The 25,159-nt window shown below is 39.8% G+C and overlaps 1 protein-coding gene and 1 pseudogene across 2 annotated transcripts in view; one reads left to right on the plus strand and one right to left on the minus strand.

Annotated features, from left to right (window-relative positions):
* Positions 1 to 779: 779 nt before the first annotated feature.
* Positions 780 to 25,159, minus strand: part of CDC42 (cell division cycle 42) — a 39,817-nt gene continuing 15,437 nt past the window's right edge. For both annotated transcript variants that reach the window (XM_007980118.3, XM_007980119.3), the window contains exons 2-6: positions 14,660 to 14,814; positions 11,417 to 11,489; positions 6,649 to 6,758; positions 6,331 to 6,528; positions 780 to 1,767 (exon numbers count right to left, since the gene is read on the minus strand). In XM_007980118.3, the coding sequence (XP_007978309.1) occupies positions 1,678 to 1,767; positions 6,331 to 6,528; positions 6,649 to 6,758; positions 11,417 to 11,489; positions 14,660 to 14,764 (576 nt within the window). In that variant the 5' untranslated portion in view covers positions 14,765 to 14,814 and the 3' untranslated portion in view covers positions 780 to 1,677. The remainder of the gene's footprint in view (positions 1,768 to 6,330; positions 6,529 to 6,648; positions 6,759 to 11,416; positions 11,490 to 14,659; positions 14,815 to 25,159) is intronic.
* Positions 24,225 to 24,720, plus strand: LOC103225422 (M-phase phosphoprotein 6 pseudogene; annotated as a pseudogene).

Genomic DNA, 25,159 nt, shown 5'->3' on the forward strand with positions numbered 1-25,159 from the left:
AAGAATTACTATGGACCTACTTGGTATTTAAGGGAAGTGTCAAACGTAGGGGAGAAAGCACAAACCTGAACATATAGAGGGCCAAATATTATCTCAAACTAAATGCCAGAAAATAAAATAAAAATAATAAAGCTTTAAAATTTTATCTCAAAGTTTGTTAGAAATTGATGTTATTAAGAGTCAAGTTCCCACTCCTATGTATCTGAAAAGTAAGAGACGGAGGGAAAATAACAACCCTCAGGCTGGCTTGTGAAGGGTTTTTGTTTGTTTAATACATCTGAAAAGAATGCATATACAAAGAATTGAGACATGAGAAAGCATTGGTTCAACACTAATGAATCTACAAGAATTAGGATTGGGAAGGTGGGAAAGATTACCTCAACATTTTTAAAAATTGGAAACTGCAACCAAAATAAGCTGATAAAATCCCTATTAGCACTTATTAAGAGTCTTTATTAAGACTCTTTCCATGATTTTTATTAAACTAGAGAGCCTCACCTGGCTGCTCTAGGGTTCCTCATATGCAAAACAGAAATAAGGGGATTCCCCTGACTGGTCCCCATGTTGTTAAGTGTTCTCCCCACCCCCACCCTACCCCCAGCTTCTTAATGAAGCAGGCCTCCATCCTCCTAACTTGAGAGGATGTGAATCATTCCACAGATGTCTGTCTTCTAGCACCACCCCTCGTATTTCCTCTACATACCAGGTCTTCAGCTGCATTCTAGGAACACCATATACTACTGAGCTGCAAATCTACGCTAAGCATATAAGACAATGACTGAGAGGGAAAAAAATTTTTTTAATTACAAACTCAATTCATTTGGTGCATTTCAAAGGTGCAATACTTTTCTTCATTTATCAGTGAAAGAAGTTAGAAATCAACTTCCCAAAAAAAACAGTGAATGGCAAACAAATGTCCTTGAAAGTCACAGTCACATATAGTGCGTCCTAGAAAAGAGGAGGGGCAAGACAGGCTCCACCCACTTTCATGAGTTTCATCAAATACTGGATCTACTCAAGGGTGGAGAGAAAAGGCAACTTTCAAAAAGGAGTATGTTATTAAATGAGGCATTTACTATACTCCTTCCTAAGAGCACCAGATGGGGAACATGTTTTCTAAACTAGATCTAGGAAGTGGAATGTGGAATCAATCCGTCCTCCTCCCCTTAAGGGCTATCCACTGGTTAATGAATTAAAAAAACAAGACTAAAAAACAAACCCCACACACACTCCCCCCAAAAAAAAGAGGAGGAAAAAAAAAAAAAAAAAAAACACTAAGATGTCCCAGATGTCTCCAGAGTGGAACCAGGGAGCAGCTTCAACAATTCCAATTAGTCTGTTACAGTCATCCACAAGCATGCCTTGCTTTTAAACCAAAAAAAAAAAAACAAAAAAACAAAAAAAAACTTTTTTTTTTTTTTTTTGAAACAACAAAACAAAAACTAGTACTAATCACTTTTCTGACAATACACAATTACTCAAAATTAACTAGTATTGGGAGGGGAAAGGGGGGGCCATACCTATGGGCCTTGTCTCACACGAGTGCATGTGGGTAGGTGCAGGGCATTTGTCATTATTGCAAAAACGAATTTTAATTTTTAATCTTTAGTTTGATTTAAACATTGCTTTTAGTATGATGCCGACACCAGCTGTGCAGAAAGGGCTCTGGAGAGATGTTCATAGCAGCACACACCTGCGGCTCTTCTTCGGTTCTGGAGGCTCCAGGGCAGCCAATATTGCTTCGTCAAATACATTCTTTAGGCCTTTCTGAAAAGGGGTAGAAAGAAAAAATGGGCGGTCTGATTTTCAGTATAATAAAGTTGGAGTTCAAATTTAAAACATTCAAACCCCCAAGAGTTGGCAAAGAAAGAAACATTAAAAACAACCCTGAATCTCAACACAATAATCTCACTTCACCAAGACTTGTCCAAGGCACTGGAAGGACTCAGCAATTCAGGAGCAGAGGAGCAGATATTCATGAGTGAGACAGTGGTCCTTTGAGAAAACTTTGTGCAGACCAATGTATGTCACAAGAAGCAAACAAGCACATGTGTCATTTGCTCATTCAATATGAGTTTTGTAATGTGCTGCTAAAACATTTTACATAAAAACAAGGGAAGCAGCTCTGCATTCAAATGAAACAGCTGGATATGAAACAGGACTGAGAGGACGGGCACGGGTCAGTGGCATCCTTATTCTATGGAAGGCACAGGCAAAGAGAGAGAGATTATGGTAGCTGCAAAGATAGTCACTTTGAACTCCCTTTATCCCACCAGTTAAGAGTCAAGGAGATTCAAGGGAGCAAAAATGTGGGTACCTGATACATACGTAAAATTAGAGCCAGTCAGTGCAACAGGAATAAAGCTTCATCAGGCATTTATACAAACAGTTGTATATTTTTAATTTCAAAATTTGAAGGTAACCACAATTGTATATTTCCCTCACAATAAAATCAGAAGCAGGAAAATATAAAGGTGGCAGCTTTACATCTCAACATTAACAAACTGTAAGTCAACTGTTTAAATGGATGCTATTCTTAAAAGATAACGTAACAAATGAACTCATAAAGCAGTAGCAGATACATCAATATCTTCCCCACCCCAGACTGACAAATACTCCACTACAGCACAGACAGCCAAAGCAACAGCAACACAAAGTTTCACTGCACAAAGGAAAACCAGAAAAGAATCCTCCCTTCCCCGTTACACTCTACTAGAAGGTCACCCTTTTTCCATAAGGTTTGTCATGCAATTACAATTAACAATTGATCATAAGAGTAAAATGATGTTTGTGTTCCTTTCTCCATCTAGAACTAAGATCTAGAAGTGTTAAACTCTTGTTATTTTCTCCAAGAGGACACTCTTAATGCCAGACCAAGTTCCCTTTTGCAATGGTAATCCAAACCAAAAAGCTCTGAGCATCAGGCAACTCAAGCAGCAGAAAGTTAAAACAAGTCCAACTTGACTACTGATCACAAAAAATTTCTATAAGATATTGCATTCTTGATCAAAAACTAATACAGAGGTTGCTCTAAGGTGGTGAGTAAAAAGACGCAGAGGCTTTCAAACAGGATGGTTTTATTCCTTTGTTTTTAAACGATCTTTCTACAGTAGTGGGACAGGAAGCAGCAGCAAAGAAGGGAAGGAGAAAACAGTTTAGAATATACAGCACTTCCTTTTGGGTTGAGTTTCCGGAGGCTCGAGGGCAGCTAGGATAGCCTCATCAAACACATTCTTCAGACCTCTCTACAAGACAGAGGGGAGGAGAGAGAATAGCAGCCAGGTTAGAGGATTAGAAAGACTAGCAGGTACAACAGCAGTCCGGATTAAATGAGCTGAATTCACAGAAGCAATGTGCCTTAAGAAAAATGCTAGAATGTTGATCTTAAGCCCATTATTGGGAGAGTAGACAAATGACCAAAAACTTCAACTCAAGCAAGGTTAACTGAGCAGGAAAGCAATTTTTATTAAAATGCAACATGTTGACTTCTAACACATTTTGGAAATAAATCTATTACACTTTCAGGCTTATGTGAATTCAGCCCCTGAATAACTGAAGGACACAAATAGCAGACTAACAGGCATGCTACGTGTTTCTAGGTTCAATGACGTATCTGAATGGGATTAATCAAGATTTCAGAGTAAACTGGTTTTCCAGAACAGAAAGGTTCAGACATTTTAAAAGTGTTAATTGTGCAACAGTACCAACTAGAACAGACTCTAGAAACAGCATACACTTCAGTTATTCAGCAATGTTATTAGAGCAAGTAACCACCACCCAAGTCATAAGAAAACAAAGAATGGGATCCTAGAATGAGTTTTAGCAAGCAGTCCAGTGCTTTAAGATGTCTGCATAGGTATCAGAGCATAAAGCATGGAGTGAAAACAAAGAATATTCTCAGATCTTATGGGATTAAGATACAGAAATACACTTACACCTCAGCCAGAAACTCCAACATGACAGTGTGACTCAGCAGTGGTGGTACTTAGGACCCAGGTCTACAGACTCACCTAAACTCACCTAAATCTGAAGCCACAAGTTTACCACCCAAGGTTGTTTCACATGTTCTTTAGTTTGATCAGTTTGATCCCAAGTAAGTATGTCCTAGAAGTCCCAGAACACAGCTCCAACTGTAAGTGCCAACCCCAGACCACCCCAAGTGTGCCCACCTCCACCCCGTCCCCATCCATGACATCCCACAGGACTGATACCCACACATCACGTTAGATACAAAATAAATCAAAAACAGCAGTAAATTCTTTAAAAGCAGCAAAAGTTAAAAAGCTTTCTTCTTTCTACATCATTTACAAAGTAGAAATGCCATATAAAAACTTAAATTCCTCTGCAATTCTTTCTACACATCTAGGAACCAACTCTGGCAGTCAAATATAAAAGGAAGGAAGGAGTACAGAAAGGGAAATATACAAAAAAAAAAAAAAAAAAAAAAAAAAAAGAAAGGGAAATATACTTTATAAGAAAAAAAAAAAAGAGGAGGACCATTAGAAACTGGAGTGTATCCCTTAACAAGAAGGAATTCCTTTCTTGCTTACAGTAGACAAAGATCAACAAATGCTCTATGAAACAAAACTAATCTTTGCTTGACCACCATCTGTTTATATTACGATTTTAGTTTTAGAGGAATCAACAAACAGAATCTGTAAGCCTAAAAGTTCTAGCTCCCAAACACAACCACAGACCCCATTTTCTAACTTCCCCTCTTTTGACTTCTCCATACTTCAAACTCTGGTAAGAAAAATGTACCTGCTAAGACCTTTTAAACTTCATACTCTCTACAAACTGATTTACTGTATACATCTGCTGATACTGTAAAAATCTTACATTAAAAGCATCCAATTATCTAAAGCATCACGAGTAACCTAAAAGTGAATCCAGAGGGCCTATGTGTCTTCCCTCAAAGCAACCCATATCTAGAGAACAGAGGTATGCATCAGAAGCACACAGAATGAGTGTCTAACATGGACATCAGTGTTTCACACATGACCTTCCCTGTCTCCCCCAATATACACACACAGGCATACTTTTCTGGGAATGTTACTAAAACACAGAGAGAAGCACCAGGCATTTCTTTAAACTCTCAAAACAGCGCTGTGCATGGGAAGATATAAAATCTTCTAAACTTCTAAATAACTGCTTTTATAATAGCACTAAACTGCCTTTAAAAACTAGGATTAGAAGATTACATTTAAATCATCTGATATTAGGCCTCGAAGTTATTCTGGGAATATCCCAGTTAAGCATAAAAGTTTTGTCTTTAAATATCCAACCAAGTACTAAACTGATTATTAAATTATGCACTAGGCCCTATAAACTAAATACCTAGTGCATATGTAATAAGTAATCATATATGCCATTTACCCTAGTATACGTGTAGTTAAGAATCCAAGTGTTTTTTAGAAACACAATAAAAATGAACAATCACCTGAAAACGTAACCATAAATATAATGAGTTTAATATAATTATTAGAAATCTCCACCCTTCAATCTTGCCCTATTAGGCATATCTGCTCACCGTTCAAAGTTCAAAGCACCAGTACCAGTAGAATGTAAGACTTTTGTGCTAATTATTTCCATAATTTTTTCCTTTGCCTCCAGAACAGTACTCAAAGGACGGAATCAGCGATATCATGAAGGTGAAAAAGTTTAAACCATACGCATCAGTTACAAGTCCCTTCCAAATACCCTAACACTGCTCCCTATCTTCAAAATCTGAGTTTCCCATCAAACTACAAAAGGAGTTCCAATTACATCACTCAAAAATGGTCAGAATGCATGAGGAAGGAATACTTCCAAAAACCTAGGAATACAGACACTATATAAAGCATACTTGAGAACTGTGGCAGAAACAGCCATGGCTGCCTTCTTTGACATGAAAGTCTCAATTATTATGACTAATTCCCTATCCTGGTTGAACTGCCCAAGAAACAGTATAATATCAATTGTCTGAATTGGCAAGAAAAGATCAGACATATTTAGATGAAAATTTAAGTGCCTAGAAAAAAAAAAATCATTCATATCCACTCTTGCAAGTCTGTGCTTATCTGAACCTTTCCTGTAAGATTTTTGTTTTCACACAACCCTGACCACTACAAATCATTCAGTACAACACGAGACCTTACCAACACAAGGAGTTTAGTAATAATGTTCTCCAAAAAACGCAGAGGCCTTCAACAAAAGAATATACAATATGAAGCTGTTCATATTCTTGCTGGGCATCTTTGAGCACTGCTGATCACTGTTAAACTCCTATATCCTAATGCTCTAATAAATGACTTGACCATAAATATGCAAGCGGTTTCATGTCATCCTTACCTGTGTAAGTGCAGAACACTCCACATACTTGACAGCCTTCAGGTCACGGGCCAGCTTTTCAGCAGTCTCTGGAGTGATAGGCTTCTGTTTGTTCTTGGCAAGTTTCTCAATAGTAGAGGGGTCATCTCTGAGATCAATTTGAGTCCCAACAAGCAAGAAAGGAGTCTTTGGACAGTGGTGAGTTATCTCAGGCACCCACTACAAAAAGGTATTTTAAAATACACCTTTGTTATTCAACAAGCCTCTAATGCTATTTATAACAGGTCAGTAGAAATTCTGAGATGACCTTCTTAGGGCAAGAATACCTGATCAGCTTACCTTTTCTTTCACATTTTCAAATGAAGATGGAGAGACCACTGAAAAACAGACTAGAAATACATCTGTTTGTGGATAACTCAGCGGTCGTAATCTGTCATAATCCTCTTGCCCTAGAAAAAGGAAAAATATTGGAGAGAATTCAGCAACTGAATCTTGATGTCCTCAAAGCGTTACAAGTATGCTAGTCATTACTCAAAAAGCAACTTACTTATCTAATAAAATGTATGGCTTTATAATATAATATGTAAGCAATATTCTCAATCAGCTAATTCTACAAACTTCAAGCACTCAGAACAGCAATGAATTTACTATTATGTTATTTGCTTTTACTACTAGTTTGCAGTGTTCAATCTTGGGGTCCATTAGAAACCCAGTAATAAATGTAATAATAAACTCTTGCTACAGAAATGGTTAAAAATCAATCCTTGTAATCCCAGCACTCTGGGAGGCCAAGACAGGCTGATCACCCTAGGTCAGGAGTTCGAGACCAGCCTGGCCAACAGGGTGAAGCCCCATCTCTACTAAAAATATAAAAATTAGCTGGGTGTGATGCTGCACGTCTGTAATCCCAGCTACTTGGGAGGCTGAGGCAGAAGAATTGCGTGAATCCAGAAGGCGGAGGTTGCAGTGAGCCAAGATGGCGTCACGGTACTCCAGTCTGGGCAACAGAGCGAGACTCCATCTCAGATACGGTAAAGAAACAATTACAGTGAAATCATCTAAATTTCACTGTGTCATCTCAGTGAAACCCAGATGACAAAACCCACTGCCCATCGTGACTACAAACACAGGTTCACATATTTAGTTAATGCGTGTATGTAAGACCAGTATCTGAAACTGATAAAGCCTAGAAAAAAAATTTAGCAAGAATTTAGCAAGAATTAATGGATACTCAAAAAAATAAAAATACTTGGAATTAACTTAATCAGAGGCAAAAGACTTGGACAACAAAAATTTCAAAACTGCTGAAAGAAATTAAAGAAGACAAATAAATGGAAACACATCCCACGTTCATGAATTGGAAGACTTAATATTGTTGACATGTCAACATTATCCAAAGCAACCTACAGATTCAATGCAATCCCTATCAAAATCCCAGCAAGGGATCCCAAATAGCCAAAACAATCTTGAAAAAGAAGAATAAAGCTGAAGGACTCCCACATCCTGATCTCAAAACTTAGTACAAGGCTACAACAATCAAAACAGTGTGGTATTGGCATAGGGAGATATATAAGACAGTGGAATAGACTAGAGAACCCAGAAATAAACCCTTACATATATGGGCAAATAATTTTTTTTTTCTTTTTTAGACAGAGTCTCACTCTCTCTTATCACCCATGCTGGAGTGCAGTGGCACAATCTCGGCTCACTACAACCTCCGCCTCCCCAGTTCAAGAGATTCTCCTGTCTCTGCCTCCTGAGTAGCTGGGACTACAGGCACACACCACTACGCCAGGCCAATTTTTGTATTCTTAGTAGAGATGGGGTTTCACCATGTTGGCCAGGCTGGTCTTAAACTTCTGACCTCAGGTGATCTGCCCACCTCTGCCTCCCAAAGTGCTAGGATTACAGGTGTGAGCCACCATGCCTAGCCTAGGTCAAATAATTTTTGATAAGGGTGCCAAGACCATTCAGTGGTAAAAGGACTCTGATGGTGCTGAGAAAATGACATATTCACATGCAAAAGACAAAGATGGAATCTTACCTAACACTGTATACAAAAATTAACTCAAAATGGATAAAAGGTCTAAATGTTAGACCTAAAACTTTAAAACTCCCAGAAAACACAGGGCAAAAGATTCAGCTGGACTTGGCAATAATCTGTTTGGATATCACACCAAACCAACCAAAAAATAGAAAAACTTCGTGAAATTGTAAAAATTTTACACATCAGAAGATAGTATCAACAGAATAAAAACGCAACCCACAAAATAGGAAAAAATATTTGCAAATCGTATATGTGATAGGAGATTAATACCTAGAATCTACAGAGAACTCCTAAAACTTAACCAAAAAAAAAAAAAAAAAAAAAATCCCAATTCAAAAATGGGCAAAAAATTTGATTAAACAGACCTTTCTCCAAAGAAGATATATGGCCATAAGATGTTCAATATCACTAATCATTAAGGAAATGCAAATCAAAACCACAAATAGATACCACCTCACACTAATTAGGATGGCTACAAAAAAAAAAAAAAAAACAGAAAATAAGTATCAAAGAGAAGAATGTGACTATATCAAGCCCCCACGTACTACTGGTAGGAATATAAAATAGGACAGCCAGTGTGGAAAACAATATAGAGGTTCCTCAAAAAAATTAAAAACAGAATTACCACATGATCCAACAATTCCACTTCTGGGTATATACCCCTAAAGAACTGCAAGCAGGGTCTCAACAAGGTACTTGTATATCTCAACAAGGTATTTGTATACCCATGTTGATAGCAACATTATTCAAAAGAGCTCAGACATGGAAGCAATTCATAGCACCAGTATTAAAACCGAAACCCAAACATCCATCAACTTGTTAATGGATAAACAAAATTGTGATATATTCGTAGAACAGAGTATCACTCAGCAATCAAAATAAACAACTACCAATACACACAACACGGACAACTCTCACAAACATTATGCTAAGTAAAAACAGTCAAACACAAAAGACTACATATTGTATGGTTCCATTTATATGAAACCCTAGAAAAGCAAAACAGTGGAAACAAAGAAAGCAGATCAGTGGTTGCCCGGAACCAGGTCAAGGGACAGGGCTGACGGCAAAAGGGAACCCAGAAATAAACACTCACATATCTGGTCAAATAATTTTTGATAAGGGTGCCAAGACCATTCAATGGTAAAAGGACTCACCATGGAAAATTTGAGGGGTGATAAAAATGTTACACATGTTATTATGGTACAGGGTCAGCAAAATGCATCACACCAAACACTTAAAACGATTTTCTTTTTTTTTTTAAAGATGGAGTCTCACTCTGTCACCCAGGCTGGAGGGCAGTGGCAGAATCTCGGCTCACTGCAACCTCCGCCCCCTTGGGTTCAAGCAATTCTCCTGTCTCAGCTTCCCAAGTAGCTGGGACTTAACAGGCATACACCACTACATTCGGCTAATTTTTGTATTTTTAGTAGAGATGGGGTTACACCATACTGGCCAGGCTGGTCTCAAACTCCTGACCTCAGGTGAACTGCCTGTCTCAGCCTCCCAAAGTGCTGTGATTACAGGTGTCAGCTACCATACTTGGCCTTAAATTGATTTTTATTGTGCTACACATCAATAAAGCTTTAAAAAGTACTCACCAGAAAATGTAAAGGCTTACAAAAAATAAACTTTGAAATCTGAAAATATTAATTTTCAACCACAAGTAGCCATAAATTATATTTTCTCACCAGGCATGGTGATTCACACCTGTAATCCCAGCACTTTGGGAGACTGAGGCGGGCGGATCACCTGAGGTCAGAAGTTCGAGACCAGCCTGACCAACATGGAGAAACCCCATCTCTCCTAAAATACAAAAAAATTAGCCGGGTGTGGTGGCGCACGCCTGTAATCCCAGCTACTCGGGAGGGTGAGGCAGAAGAATCACAGGAGGTTGAGGTTGCGGTGAGCCGAGATTACACCACTGCACTCCAGCCTGGGCAACAAGAGCAAAACTCGGTCTCAACAACAACAAAAAAAACTTTTCTCTGTGCCTTTGGACACAAATGAACACAGAAGAAAATTCCTCATTTATCAAGAGATTATGGGTCACTGTTTTCTCTATTTTCCAAGTTTAATATACAATTACTTTTATAATTTTAATGTATTAAAATTTTCTCTAAACTTTATTGTCTCTCCATTTCATGTTCTCAATTAAATCCAAATAGTTCCTCATGGTACACAGTACAACAGATTCCATGAGAGCAACAAGTTAGCTTGGAAACAGTAACAAAGAGTAACTCAAACAAAGCAGAAAGTTTAGAATGCCTACATTCTAAAGATATTCTAAAGAACATCTTTCTGAGACTTTCCTCTGGCAAACTGAGCTGATAATAAGACGGCACATAGAGAAAAGTCAGAAATTAAGATGTGCAGCCACTCTTGAAAACAAGAAATAGCACTGAGGAATTAGGTACATTTGAGGAAGAAAGTAATTTGTTCTTACAATTTGGATAGTTGACAAATGTCAATACTGTGAGCAGGTAACAGTTCACTCTCAAATTATTTTCAGATACAGTTTAAAATAAATAAGCTATCGTAAGAAACTAAACATGTTATTAGACACATAAATTGAATACGCCTTCAGATATCAGAGAGTGATAATACTATAAATGGCTTACGACCTTACAACCTTAGGCATATTTAGTAAACTCTAGGCTTTAAAACGGAGCAGGTAGGGGTGAAGGGAGAGAATCAGTGGGCATGATTCCTATGAATTCATTCCCTTAGTCCCTCCCCAACCACTAATACAGTCCCCAATTCTCTGCAAGGTGCACACATCAGGATTTTAGTTCAGTTTGGAGCTTGTATAATGCACTCTAGTCTCACTCTACTTCATCTACTACACTGTTCACCCAGGGTACTCCAAACTCCTATTTGCCAATCCAGGTCTGGGACTGCTTCTTGGTCAAGCATCGACGATCATTATATTCAATCCTGCTAACTAATAACAAAAGGCACGTACTCTGCTCATGTGCTAGTTTCTCAAAATGTCCACAAGAGACAGACAACTAGCAACTGTTAAAAATCAAAACAGTATAAAAGACATTAAGTTTTCACCTGCAGTATCAAAAAGTCCAAGAGTATATGGTTCTCCACCAATCATAACTGTGACTGCATAGTTGTCAAAAACCTAAAAACAAAAAAATACAACACTGTTAGTGTGCAAGGAGAGAGCTAAAACGGGACAGAACAACTCTTAAGCTAAGGCAGTGTTTCCTTGCTAAGACTTAATCGTCCCTTAGTCCATTCATCATCCTTATATAACCAATCTTGCCAACCAAGTACCCTGTGTGAGCTAAATGGTTCCTGGAAAAAGACAAAGGATGTGTTCTGAGATTTCTGCTCTACCACAGCAGCCTGGATAAAGAGCCAGAGAAGGCTTAGAGGTGTCACAGGAGCAGAGTCCTCTAGCTACACAAAATGAACCTATTCAAGTCTGAAACTTTTGAGACAGTGGTCTACCTCAACATTCAATCTGATTCCTAAGAAATTATTTCTTCATAGACCATTTTCTTTTCACCTAGAAATAAAATCTCCTAGATCCATGACCTTTCTTCCTTTCAGAGTCCTAGAAAAGATAAGCCTTGTTACAAACAAGCCCATTTGAGAGAAATAACGGTTCCCTCAAAGTACTCAAAGTGTCCAAGAAAAGGCTGACAGATTATTTGCTGGGAATTTTTTTTTTTTTTTTTTTTTTTTTGAGACAGAGTCTCACTGAGTCACCCAGGCTGGAGTGCAATGGCATGGTCTCAGCTCACTGCAACCTCTGCCTCCCGGGATCAAGCGATTCTCCATCTAAGCCTCCTGAGTAGCTGGGACTACAGGTGCATGCCACCACACCCAGCTAATTTTTGTATTTTTAGAGAAAATTTTAGAGACGGGGTTTCACTATGTTGGCCAGGCTGGTCTCAAATTCCTGACCTCATGATCCACCTGCCTCAGCCTCCCAAAGTCCTGGCATTACAGGTGTGAGCCACTGCGACTGGCCAGCTGGGAATTTTATGAGTAGAATTCACGTTATTGGGCACAAACTGCATGACGTGAGACATCTTCTGTAACAAGATGCTTAGTATGTAAATAGACCATAAAACCCTTATCAAATTCAGTACAGCATACGCTAATATTGGCTGTACTAAGTTATTTGTGAAAATGGGAGGTTTAACAACGCTAAATGGGAAAAGACCCAACACAAATTCTGGAGTCTTTAGAATTAACTTACAATAGAAAAGCAATGCTTTCATATACAACTATAATCTGTCAATTTACAATAAAAATTCAAAAATTAAATGATATATATAAAAAGAAAAGCAAAGCTTTCCAACTAGGAGAAGAATGCCACATTTTAAGACCAGCCCTACTTAACCTTTGGGTACCTACTCTGATGTTCTGATTTATGTTTTAACAGATTGCTCAAGAGCTTATTTAAATGTAAAGAAGAAGAGAAGCAAGGGCCTGAGGGAGATGACAAAGGAAAGTCCGTTCTTAAAAACAAGAACAAAGTAATCGAATGAACGTGATTAAGCTCTCAAACCAAACACATAACTTTCTTAAATCGCACTTAAGAGACTCAAAAACAACCCTCCTTTACTGGATTGTTCATATCCAAAACCAGACTAAGAATCAGAAAAGCTGGCTTCCATTCCAAAGTCTACTTTCCCTAGTATAATTACACTAAGTAATTAAAGTCAGACTTCTAAGTCTCATCCCTAAATTGGGCCTGAGTACTCTCATCCGTAAGAGATGGATAAGACAATATGTATTGTCCCATCCAACTCTGAATTTCTATTACTCTAGAAACGGCAAGCTCCAATTTATAGATGGGAACTAAAATGCATTTTACACCAAATCCATTTCCATATTAACTTCAACAGGTACCATGAGAACATTATTTGTGCCTCATGGTCCATTCATTTACCTAAATCGGCTCATTTAAAATTTTATTCTACTACTCTTCCTTCCACCCTATCACTTTTCCAGAGATGTACACACAAACATACATATAAAAAACCCACAAGCCCACTTAAAATACACCACCAGAAGATCAAAGTCATAAAAGACTCAGAAATTATGTTTACAAGTTAAATAACTTCAATGGAAACTAAAACAGAAAAACTCTGATAGCTGTCCTCACTCTGAAACAAGATTCATGTACCTCTAAACGTCCCCTGTAAGTCCACTGAACCTCACAACGTCTTCCATTTATCTTGTCTCCAAATGGGTCAATTCAAAATATCAATGTGATTTTAGTGTTTAATAATACCTTCAAATTCTCCCCCCTTCAAAATAAACAACTTTACTTATTTTTGAGACAGCGTCTCACTACCTTTCACAAATGAGTGTTACTCGAACTCTTGTCTCTCTCTCTCTCACTTCAATATTTTTGTTATTCCCACCTTCCTTCTCCCATTCCAAAGAGTTGATTTAAAAAACAGCTGTGGGGTGGGGCATGGTGGTTCACGCCTGTAATCCCAGCACTTTGGGAGGTCGAGGCGGGTGGATCATTTGAGGTCAGGAGTTCTAGACCAGCCTGGCCAACATGGTGAAACCCTGTTTCTACTAAAAATACAAAAATTAGCTGGGCGTGGTGGTGGGCACCTGTAATCCCAGCTACTCAGAAGGCTGAGGCAGGAGAATCGCCTGAACCCAGGAAGCGGAGGGTGCAGCAAGCCAAGATCGCACTACTGCACTCCAGATAGAAGGGGCGACAGAGACTCCGTCTCCAAAAAAAAAAAAAAAACCAAAAAAAAAAAAAAAAACAAACGGTTGTGGGGGGTGACCCCCAAAGGTTTCTGTTGGTATTCTCATAACATAACAGGTCTTCTCTTCTCTGCCCCTAACAACCAGTTTGGAGCTCCATTACTGCTAAGAGAATAGTTCCACAAGAAAAGTGGAGACACATACAACTTTCTCTCAAGTTACAGGACCCCAAATGGTATCCCAGGAGACCTCCAAGTACTGTTCAATAACTGGCCAAAATATCCAAAAAAAAAAAAGTCACCTCATTCCAAGATGTAGGGCATACTTCACCAAATTGAGATCACCACTCGTTAGAATCTTGTCTACTGGAGTTTTGCCTCCCAGCACTTCTTGTAAACCCTTGTGTCACCCCTTCTGACTTTCCACTGATTTTTCAGCTGTTTAATTTTAAAGTGTATATAATTTACCCATGAGAAGTCAAGATCTTTAAAAACAGGAAACAAAGGCAGAAAACAGAAAAAAATTCAGTACACACAGAGAAAGAATTTTCAAAAGGGTATCAAATTTTACATTTTACTAACAGAAAGAAGCCTTTATACTTACAGTTGGTACATATTCCGATGGAAATTTGTTTGTTGTGTAGGATATCAGGAGACATGTTTTACCAACAGCACCATCGCCCACAACAACACACTTAATTGTCTGCATTGCTGAAATAGTTTTGTATCCACCTTAAATATTTCAAATCTGACGTTGACCTGCAAAAAGATTAAAGACATTTGTTTATTTATGCTTATATATTTATTTTTTTTTTCCTCACTTAGCAACAGGTTAAGGCACTCAGATCAAGAAAAGAACTAGCACAATTATTATGGCTAAAAGAACCCAGTAAGAGAAACAATGACTTGCTATAAGTTACAATAATAAGGTTCATTTCTAAGTTTCTGATCCCTGGCTGTTTCAACTTCCTGTGTTATTTTAGAAGGTCCCAACTGGTGTGATAAACAGCAAATTTATTTTTATAATGAAAAAGAAGAGGCTGTATCAGAGAAAATTCCACATACTGTACTAAATATTATTTTGTGAAAGCTTTTCTTCGGTTACACATGCACACACACCTGTATGTATGCATGTATGTGAACTAGACTGCAATACAAAGGCCACCGCTTTAAAGAATGGTTCATCATCCAGCCTTACTCAGCCTTACTCAGGCTCTGACCAACAAGCAGCAGAGCCTCACACGAATTATATGAGTAACGTGAGGAACTGAACGAAGAACAGGGTGATTGCTGGCCTCAGCAGCTGTTTTAGCACCAGAATGCCTAGTCCAAAACCTACATTTTTATAATGAAAAGTCAGATTGCTCTAAAGCATACTGACTTATAAACAGATACTACAGCTTCTCTTATTCGAGTCCTCCTCAATTTTAAGAAGCTATCAATTACAAGTACCAAAGAGTCATTAATTTGAGAAGCTTTTTTTCATTTAAACATCTCTAAAGTCAGAATGTATCTTTATTGAGTCTCTTACAATCATTGTCAGCCATTTTTCCCCCACATTTTGACTTCTATGAAATTGGAATCTTAGATTCAATGAAATACTTTAACAGTTTTCTGAAAGAATAAAAAGAAATACCAATATATACCTAATATATACCTATATATACCTAAATTTTAAGATTTATATGTAAATTAATTTAAATTATAATCCTAAAAGGGTTTAATTAAACATAAAAATACAGAACCACCTAACTCTTGGTCAGATGCCACCATGCTCCTATAGCACCATTCACAACAATTAATCATGACAATTTATAAATGCCTATTAACATCTCTGTAAATGAACCTATAGTACCTCAAGCACCACTATACTTCTAGCACTGAGCACTTCTAGACTGGCACACTGCAAGTTGTTGAAAGGATGCAAAAATCACGAAACAGAAGAACACGAAATTACACTAGTGTGAGTAACCTACAGGAAATACACACTCTCCCATTCCTCATCAAAATTATCTGCAGTATATTTTTCTTTTTTTAAACAGGGTTTTACTCCCATACCCTAAGCTGGAGTGCAATGGCACAACCTCAGCTCACTGCAACCTCCACCTCCCAGACTCAAGCAATCCTCCCACCTTGGCCTCCCAAGTAGCTGGAACCACAGACACATGCCACCATGCCTGGCTGGGTTTTTGTTTTGTACTGGTTTTGGTTTGGGTTTTTTTAAGAGATGGGGTCTCACTGTTACCCAGGCTGGTCTTGAATTCCTTGGCTCAAGCAATCCACTCACCTTGGCCTCCCAAAGTCCCAAAGTGCTGGGATTACATGCATGAGCCACTGCAGCCAGCCATATTTATCTTTCTTTATTCAACCTCCTTTTATATCTCTTTTTTCCTTCTCCTTTCCTTTTTATGCACTAAGAAGCACCCATACTAATACAGCATTAAAGGTTAACAACCCTGATCCCTAAGATCAACTACTGGTTAACTCTAAAAGCACTCTCAAATAATAGTAAGCAGCAAACACTTACACAGCATTTACTAAGTGCCATGTACTGTTCAAAACATGTTACACATATTCACACATTTCATCCTCCCAAAAAGCCTATGATGTGCTATATTATCCCTATTTTACAAGCAAGAAGAGTGAAGCTCAGCAAGTAAGCAAGCCAAGGCTATTCAGCCAGTAAGTGGTAGAACTGTAATTTAAACCCAAGCAGTCTGACTCTCAAGTCCCTGCTTGTTTTTTTGTTTTGTTTTTGCGCGTGCGCGCGTGTGTGTGTGTGTGTGTGTGTGTGTGTGTGTGTGTGTGAGAGTGACAGAGAGAGAGAGACTCTCATTTTATGGCCCAAGCTGGAGGGCAGTGAGAGAGAGAGAGAGACAAGAGTCTCACTCTATGGCCCAGGCTGGAGTGCAGTGGCGTGATCTCTGCTCACTGGAATCTCTGCCTCCCTGGTTCAAGCGATTCTCCTGCCTCAGCCTCCAGGGCAGCTGGGATTACAGGCGCCCGCCACCACAACTGGATAATTTTTGTATTTTTAATAGAGACAGGGTTTCACCATGTTGGCCAGGCTGGTCTTGAACTCCTGACCTCAACTAATCCAACTGCCTGGGCCCTCCAAAGTGCTAGGATTATAGGTGTGAGCCACAGTGCCCAACCTCAAGTCCCTGCTCTTACTAAACATTACATTACACTACACTGAGAAGTGACATTAATCAAAACCAATATAATCAGTGCTACTGGAGTGATGAGTATATATCCATGAGTTACCAGCAATGCAAAGAGGAAAGCAAAAATAAAGAGGAAGCAAAAAACAGGGGCCAAGCTCATTTCCTGTTTTTCACCCTGCACATAACTACTGAATTTCATTGGGAGAAGGGAGTAAGATAAGCCTTTCTCTTCCCCTTTCTATTTATCTACAAATCTTCCACTTCTTAGACTTCTCAACCTGACTGCTCAGCAATTTGTTACAAACTGGTTGGTTGTGAGTCCCCTGTTAAGCCTGGGTTCTGGAGTCAAAGTGGCTCTACCAACCACACTCTAGCTATTCAACCTCTGTGTTATTCATCCTCTGTGTAGCTTGGTTTCCCCTTCTCTAAAAATGAAAACAGTACTACCTTTCTCATAAGGTAAACTAAGATAATACATGTAAAGAACTTGCAACAGTGCTTGGCATACAGTACATGCTTAGTAAATGTTAATTATTAGTCTTCAACAACTAATGGTACCTTTAAGTCAATATAAGGAATTTTAAAACAGCAACAATTCGCAAACTTCTTAGAAACTCGTAACACCTTTTATCTCCAAGATAATTACAGTACAGTCAGCCTTCCATCTACACAGATGCAGAACCCAAAGATACAGACGGCTAACTGTACTATGACATTTTATATAAGAAACTTGAGCGTTCCAGGATTGCTGTATCCTTGGAGAGCTCTGGAATCAATCCCCTGTGATATCAAGGGACAATTATACTAATTGTTCTCAGTACAAATGTAGTCAAATGTAGAGTTACCATTACAAAGATGGTCATTTCAGAGTCAAGTTCTAATTAAGACTATTCTGCAAAGCATTTGGCATGTATTAATAATTGTTTCATGTGTTAAATAAAACTATAGGAGGCTACCGTAGTAGACTAATCTCCTGCACTAGGCCCCAAGTGACCAGACTAAAAATCAAAATGGAGTCACTCATGCTAAAGTTTCACATCACTAAACTTAAATTTAGTTGTTACCTGGCCTTCTGAGAAACAGGAGAGATGACAGCCAGTTTTCCAAACAGGCCACTTTCAATCTTCAATTGGAATGATAATGAAGTTCCCTCTGCTTTAATCCTTACACAAAAAAAGCAGCCTGAAGTAACCTGATATTAACTAATCAGTTATTTTTCTATTGTTCTATCTTCTCCCTGTCCCTGCCTTACAAGAAAGGTAGCTTTGAAACAACTAATAGGCCCTTTGTTCTTTGCTTCCCCTTTTCTCAGCTCTTCTGTCTATTAAGCCAACCTCTTGTGCTCAGTTCCTTCGAACACTTACTCTGTTTTGTGGAATGAAGCATTGCCGAATTCTAAAATCGTAATAAAGCCAAGGGAGATTTAAATTTGTTGTAGTTTTGCCCTTTAACACACATATTAAACAGCACAGTGGCTCACCTATAATCTTTGCACTTTCGGAGGCCAAAGTGGGAAGATCACTTGAGCTCAGGAGCTCAAGACCAGCCTGGGCAACATAGTAAGACCTGGCCTCTATTTATTTATTTATTTTTTTTTTTTTTTAAATGTCACCAGATACTCCACAAATTGGGGTGGGTAAAGGGAGCAATCATGGGAGAGACTTTGGGTTTTGCAATATATATAGGCCAGACATGTTCATATACCCTACGTTAATTTCCTATTGAAATAATGTCAAACCTCTATGGCAGAAAAGAGGCCACATAGAAACAATTACCATTCTGCTAACCAGAAAATTTATTCTGCGCCGAGCGCAGTGCCTCACACCTGTAATCCCAGCACTCTGGGAGGCCGAGGCAGGCAGATCACAAAGTCAGGAGATGGAGACCATTCCAGCCAACACCGTGAAACCCCATCTCTACTAAAAATACAAAAAACTAGCTGGGCGTGGTGGCACACGCCTGTAGTCCCGGCTACTCAGAAGCCTGAGGCAGGAGAATCGCTTCAACTCGGCAGGTGGAGGTGCACTGCAGTGAGCCAAGATAGCGCCATTGCACTCCAGCCTGGGCGACAGAATGGTCTCAAAAAAAAAAAAAAAAAAAAAAAAAAAAAAAAAAAAAAAAAACCAAAAACAAAAACAAAGAAAAAAACAAAGAAAGAAAAGTTATTTTGCACCAATAACTGAATCCTACCTCTTTTTAACAGTGAAGTTCATATGTACCACAACTTAGAATTGGAGTTGGGCAACTTACAGCATAAAAAATGATTTTGTAGGGTCAGGTATGGTGGCTCACACCTCTAATCCCAGCACTTTGGGAAGACAAGGTGGGGAGACTGCTTGAACCCAGGAGTGTGGGACCAGCCTGGGAAACAGAGTGAGACCCCATCTCTACAAAAATAAAAAATTAGCTGGGTGAAGTGGCACACACCTGTAGTCCCAGTTATCAGGGAAGCTGAGGTGGGAGGATTGCTTGAGTCCAAGGCTGCAGTTGGCTATGACTGTGCCACTGCCCTCCAGCCTGGGTGACAGAGCAAGACCCTGTCTCAAATCTTTTTTAAAATGATTCTGCCAATCATAAGGAAATAAAATTGTGAAATAAGGTATATCTTCCTTCTTTCCTTCCTGTCATCTACTCCTCCAATACCCGTATCTTCCAGGTTTTTTATTTTTCTCTTTTCTTTTTTTCTTTTGGAGACAAGAGTCTTGCTCTGTCACCCAGGCTGGAGTGCAATGGCGCGATCTCAGCTCACTGCAACCTCCGCCTCCTGGGTTCAAGCAATTCTACTGCCTTAGCCTCCCAAGTAGCTGGGACTACAGGCATGCGCCACCACGTGTGGCTAATTTTTGTACTTTTTTTTAGTAGAGACTGGGTTTCGCCATGTTGGCCAGGCTGGTCTCGAAATCCTGACCTCAGGTGATCCACCCGCCTTGGCCTCCCAAGTGCTGGGATTATAGGCGCGAGCCACCACAACTGGCCCTCTTCTAGGTTCTTAACACTAGGGGAATCCTAATATCCTTTGAGAACCTCAGAGCTACAGTGCCTGAAATTTTAAGTCCATGCGCTATAGCTTTTAAAAGGCTATGGAACCCTCTCTATGGTATCATTATGATTGGCTGGCTGCCATCTAAACTCCACCAGACAATCCCCGAGCAAACGATCTTTATGGAGGAAGGGGAGACTCCCAGCTACAAATGCCCTATTTTCCCGTGCCCGTTCATTCTAGGCACATACAGCAATCTTAAGATCTGAGATTAAATACTTGCTAATAAGTTTTACAAAAAACTTATGTTCTCAATCAGATTACACCCCTTATAAAACTATGTCAAGATTAATACTAACTGTGAATAAAAGGCAAGCCAGATTTTTGGTAATACACTGTGGCAATATTTAGTATCTGTCCCCAGTTCCTAGCAGAGAGCTCCTAAAATCCCTAGGAATTTCCTGAGTGATGAGTGACTTTTGTTTTTCATAACAAATTCACACCTGAATTTATGTTAACAAAGTGACGGTGGCAGTGGAAGGCATGCGAGGAATCCTCAGGATGGGGCTGGTCACCAGAAAGACAAAGTGACTAGAGGGATGTAACTTTCAGCCCCATGCACAACCTCCAGAGAGGGGAGGAGGGCTGGAAACTGAGCTCTATGAAAACTCCAGAACAGGAGATTTGGAGCGCTTCCAGGTCTGTGAACATTTCAAGGTGAGGGGAAAACAGGTCCTGGGAGGGCAACACTTGAAGCCCTCCCCACCCACAACCATGCCCTATATATCTCTTCCATTTGGCTGTTCGTGAGTTGTATCCTTTACGACAAAGGCATAAAGGTAAGCAAAATGTCTTCCTGAGTTCTGTGAGTCATTCTACCTAATAATCAAACCTAAGGAGGGCCATGGGAATCCCAAAATTCGTAGTCTACCGGGCAGAGGTGTAGGTAGCCTAGGCACTGCATAGTAGCTGCTGCCTGAAGTGAGGGCGGTCTTGCAAGACTGAGCCCTTAAACTGTGGGGTGGGAGTATCAGAATAAAACTGTTAGTAAACTGTTAGTATCAGAACTGAATTTTCTTTTTCTGACACCACATTCACTCTAATCCAAAGCACACTAAAAGTAAAGTTGTCTTCATGTGAAATACATTTGCCCCTGAAGTAACCCATTTTCATACTTAGGATACAAAAAAGAAGAGGCACTACAGAAATCAAGAGAATGACTCAATTTCACAATCTTCCTTATCAGTTCAACAGAAGGACTAGTCTGGTTGTGGGATTAAACAGAATAAAATCAGAACTAGTTGTCTCTCCTGTCAAATTCAGCCACTTTGGAAAATGCAGCTTATATAATCTTCTGTTGTAAGTTATAGTAGCATATTTAATGTACAATTTTTTAAACATCTGCCCATGCATGTGATTTTTAGGCAACCAAAAGTACTCAAACCACAGGAATGTATTCCATGCATTCACATGTATGCAGGTGTGCTAACAACTGTCTTGTTTTCAAAACTTTCTTGTTTGCTTCTATATCACAGAAGATATGTAACAAAAAGCATACAGCTGGCCTTATATGTTTGTTAGAAATGCTTGTTCCGGCCAGGCGCGATGGCTCACACCTGTAATCCCAGCACTTTGGGAGGCCGAGGCGGGTGGAGCACAAGGTCAGGAGATCGAGACCATCCTGGCTAACACGGTGAAGCCCCATCTCTACTAAAAATACAAAAAATTAGCCAGGCATGGTAGCGGGTGCCTGTAGTCCCAGCTACTTGGGAGGCTGAGGCAGAAGAAGAGGGTGAACCCGGGAGGCAGAGCTTGCAGTGAACCGAGATCGCTTCACTGTACTGCAGCCTGGGAGACAGAGAGAGACTCCATCTCAAAAAAAAAAAAAAATAGAAATGCTTATTCCTCGGTGCCGTAAAGACATAGCATTTGAACATAAATTTAATTTTCTCAGCAAGGCCATTTATATCTTCTGCAGAAAGGGTACACTTGCCAGCAGTTTTGCCATGAAGGTATACCAAGCAAAGGAGATAGGGTCATTTATAACCTGATGCATCTATCCTACTGCTGTGTCCGGTTTTTATTGGCTGGAACGGGACCTCACATTTTGTATTTGTCCTGACAGGCTAGCAACTTACAACTTTTAAAAAGAGGCAAAGGCAGCCAGGCACAGTGGCTCACGCCTGTAATCCCAGCACTTTGGGAGGCTGAGGCAGGCGGATCATGAGGTCAGGAGATCAAGACCACCCTGGCTAACATGGTGAAACCCCGTCTCTACTAAAAATACAAAAAAATTAGCCGGGCATGGTGGCGGGCGCCTGTAGTCCCAGCTACCCAGGGGCCTGAGGCAGGAGAATGGCGTGAAACTGGGAGGTGGAGCTTGTAGTGAGCCAAGATCGTGCCACTGCACTCCAGCCTGGGTGACAGATGGAGACTCATCCCAAAAAAAAAAAAAAAAAAAAAGAGGCAGAGGAGAACAAAGGAAGGAGGAAGTAACTTGTGGAATGCTGAGAAAGGCAAAAACACCTTCCAATAAGGAAGAGGAACAGGCTATGACCTGATGCTTGCTTGGACCAGTATAAGCATGCCAGGGCAAATATTTAGGCTAAATTATGGGAGCTAAGAACATAAAGTACACTGACTTATTTATTACGGCTAGCAGATATTTAAGAATGTTAGCACAGGTCTTTGAATAAATTTTGCTTTTAAGAGAAGTTACTGTTTATTTTGAATTAGATCGGGGGGGGGGAGTCTTTGAAGAGGAATCTCTACTTTACCTCTTACATGTTCAACTAAGAATACAACATTGCTTAGACAATCCTACCCAGAGGCTGGGCACAAGGCTCACGCCTATAACCCAGCACTTTTAGAGGGGCCAAGGCACGTGGATTGCTTGAGGCCAGGAGTTTGAGACCAACCTAGGCAACATGGCAAAACTGCATCTCTACCAAAAATACAAAAATTAGCTGGGCACGGTGGCATGCGCCTCTGGTCCCAGCTACTTGGGAGGTTGAGGATCACCTGAGCCCAGGAGATGGAGGTTTCAAGTAAGGCAAGATTATGCCACTGCACTCCAGCCTGGGCAACACAGAGAGACGTTATCTCAAAATAAAAAAATAAAAAAAAAGTTCTACCAAGGCTAGGTGTGGCAGCTCACGCCTGTAATCCCAACATTTTGGGAGGCCAAGGCAGGAGGATCACTTGAGCCCAGGAAGTCACCAGTTTGGGCAACATGGCAAAACCCCATCTCTACAAAAAATACAACAACAACAACAACAAAAATAGTGGTGGCATGTGCCTGCAGTCCCAGCTACTGGGGAGGCTGAGGTGAGAGATAACTGAGCCGGGAAGGTCAAGGCTACAGTGAGCTCTAGTCATACTACTGCACTCCAGCCTGGGTAAGAGAGGAAGACCCTGTCTCGGCCAGAAGTGGTGGCTCACACCCGTAATCCCAGCACTTTGGGAGGCTGAGGCGGGCGGATCAGGTGAGGCGTTCAATACCAACCTGGCCAACATGGCGAAACCTGGTCTCTACCACAAATACAAAAATTTTCCAGGTGTGAAGGTGCTCACCTGTAGTCCCAGCTATTTGGGAGGGTGAGGCAGAAATGCTTGAACCCAGAAGGCAGAGGTTGCAGTGAGCCGTGATAGTGTCACTGCACTCCAGCCTGGGGACAGAGTGAGACTTCGTCTCAAAAAAAAATAAAATAAAATAGAGATTACAATAAAATTTTTCCTCAAAATATTCAAGACTTGTAGATTTACTCATTCATTCAACAAGCCTTTACTAAGCACCTACCATGTGCCAAGCTTTGTCCTATATGTAGGCATACCCCACAATTCGCATAACGAAGTTCACGCCCTCGTGGAGCAACAATTCCAGTGGGGTACACAAACAATAAACAAGCATCATGGTCCTTCAATAACACTATCAACTGACATCCTTACATGTAACTTTCTCATTCTAGTCTCTTAACTAAGAAACAGCAGGTAGCCAGAACACAGCACAAGCTGAAGCCAGCATGGCACCAGAGCACAAGACCAAGTTCTCCAAGAACCTGCTGCACATGAAGTTCATGCAAAGAGGACTGGACTCAAAAACTAAGAAATGACTAGAAGAGGAAGAAAATAAAATTAGTTAAGAGCACTGGTACTCAGATTTGCTAGAGCTTAATAAAAGTAAAGAATTTCCTAACAGAAGAGGAGCATCTCTTGTTATGTGAAGATCATTTCTATGGAAGGAATGTCATTCATCAGATTTACTCCTGAGGTTGAGAAATTAATGCTTCAGATGAATACTAAGAACAAAGCAGATATTGAAGATGGAACAGTGGAATTTTATGTGTCAGAAGAAGAAGTGGCTAGAAGAAATGGCTAGAAAATGAGACCTTGGTGGGGACAACAGGAAAAATGTTTGCCAAAAAGGGAGGTCAAGCCAATGATGAAGACAATGAAAATGGAGACCTACAACTAATTAAAGCAAAGAAAATGTTCTTAAAAGTCCCAGGATCAAAATAGACACCTTAAGAGATGGCTCAGAGACGCCTTGAGAAAGTTAGCAGCATGTTTTGTAACTAGTCCTAATGGTGCCTCTATAGTTATTAATACTGTAACGTTTATTTGTAAAGACATGTATAATTTTAGAAACATGCTGTTTTTAAAACGGATGTGTAATGGATGTTATACATCCTCTGCTAAATGGTACTGAGTGAATTTTTAGCCCTTGATCTTCAAATATACAGGTTTCCTAAAGAATTTTTTTTTTTTTTTTTTTTTTTTTTTTTTTTTTTTTTTTTTTTTTTGAGACAGGGTCTCACTCTGTCACCTAGGCCAGAGTGGAGTGGCTCAATCATGGCTCACTGCAGCTTCAACCTTCCTGGGCTCAAGGGATCCGCTCATCTCAGCCAAATCTTGGGTGCCTGGCCTTACAACTTACCCTATTTTCAAGCTACCCTTC

The sequence above is a fragment of the Chlorocebus sabaeus genome, chromosome 20, assembly GCF_047675955.1.
Source record: "Chlorocebus sabaeus isolate Y175 chromosome 20, mChlSab1.0.hap1, whole genome shotgun sequence".
NCBI classification, from domain to species: domain Eukaryota; kingdom Metazoa; phylum Chordata; class Mammalia; order Primates; family Cercopithecidae; genus Chlorocebus; species Chlorocebus sabaeus.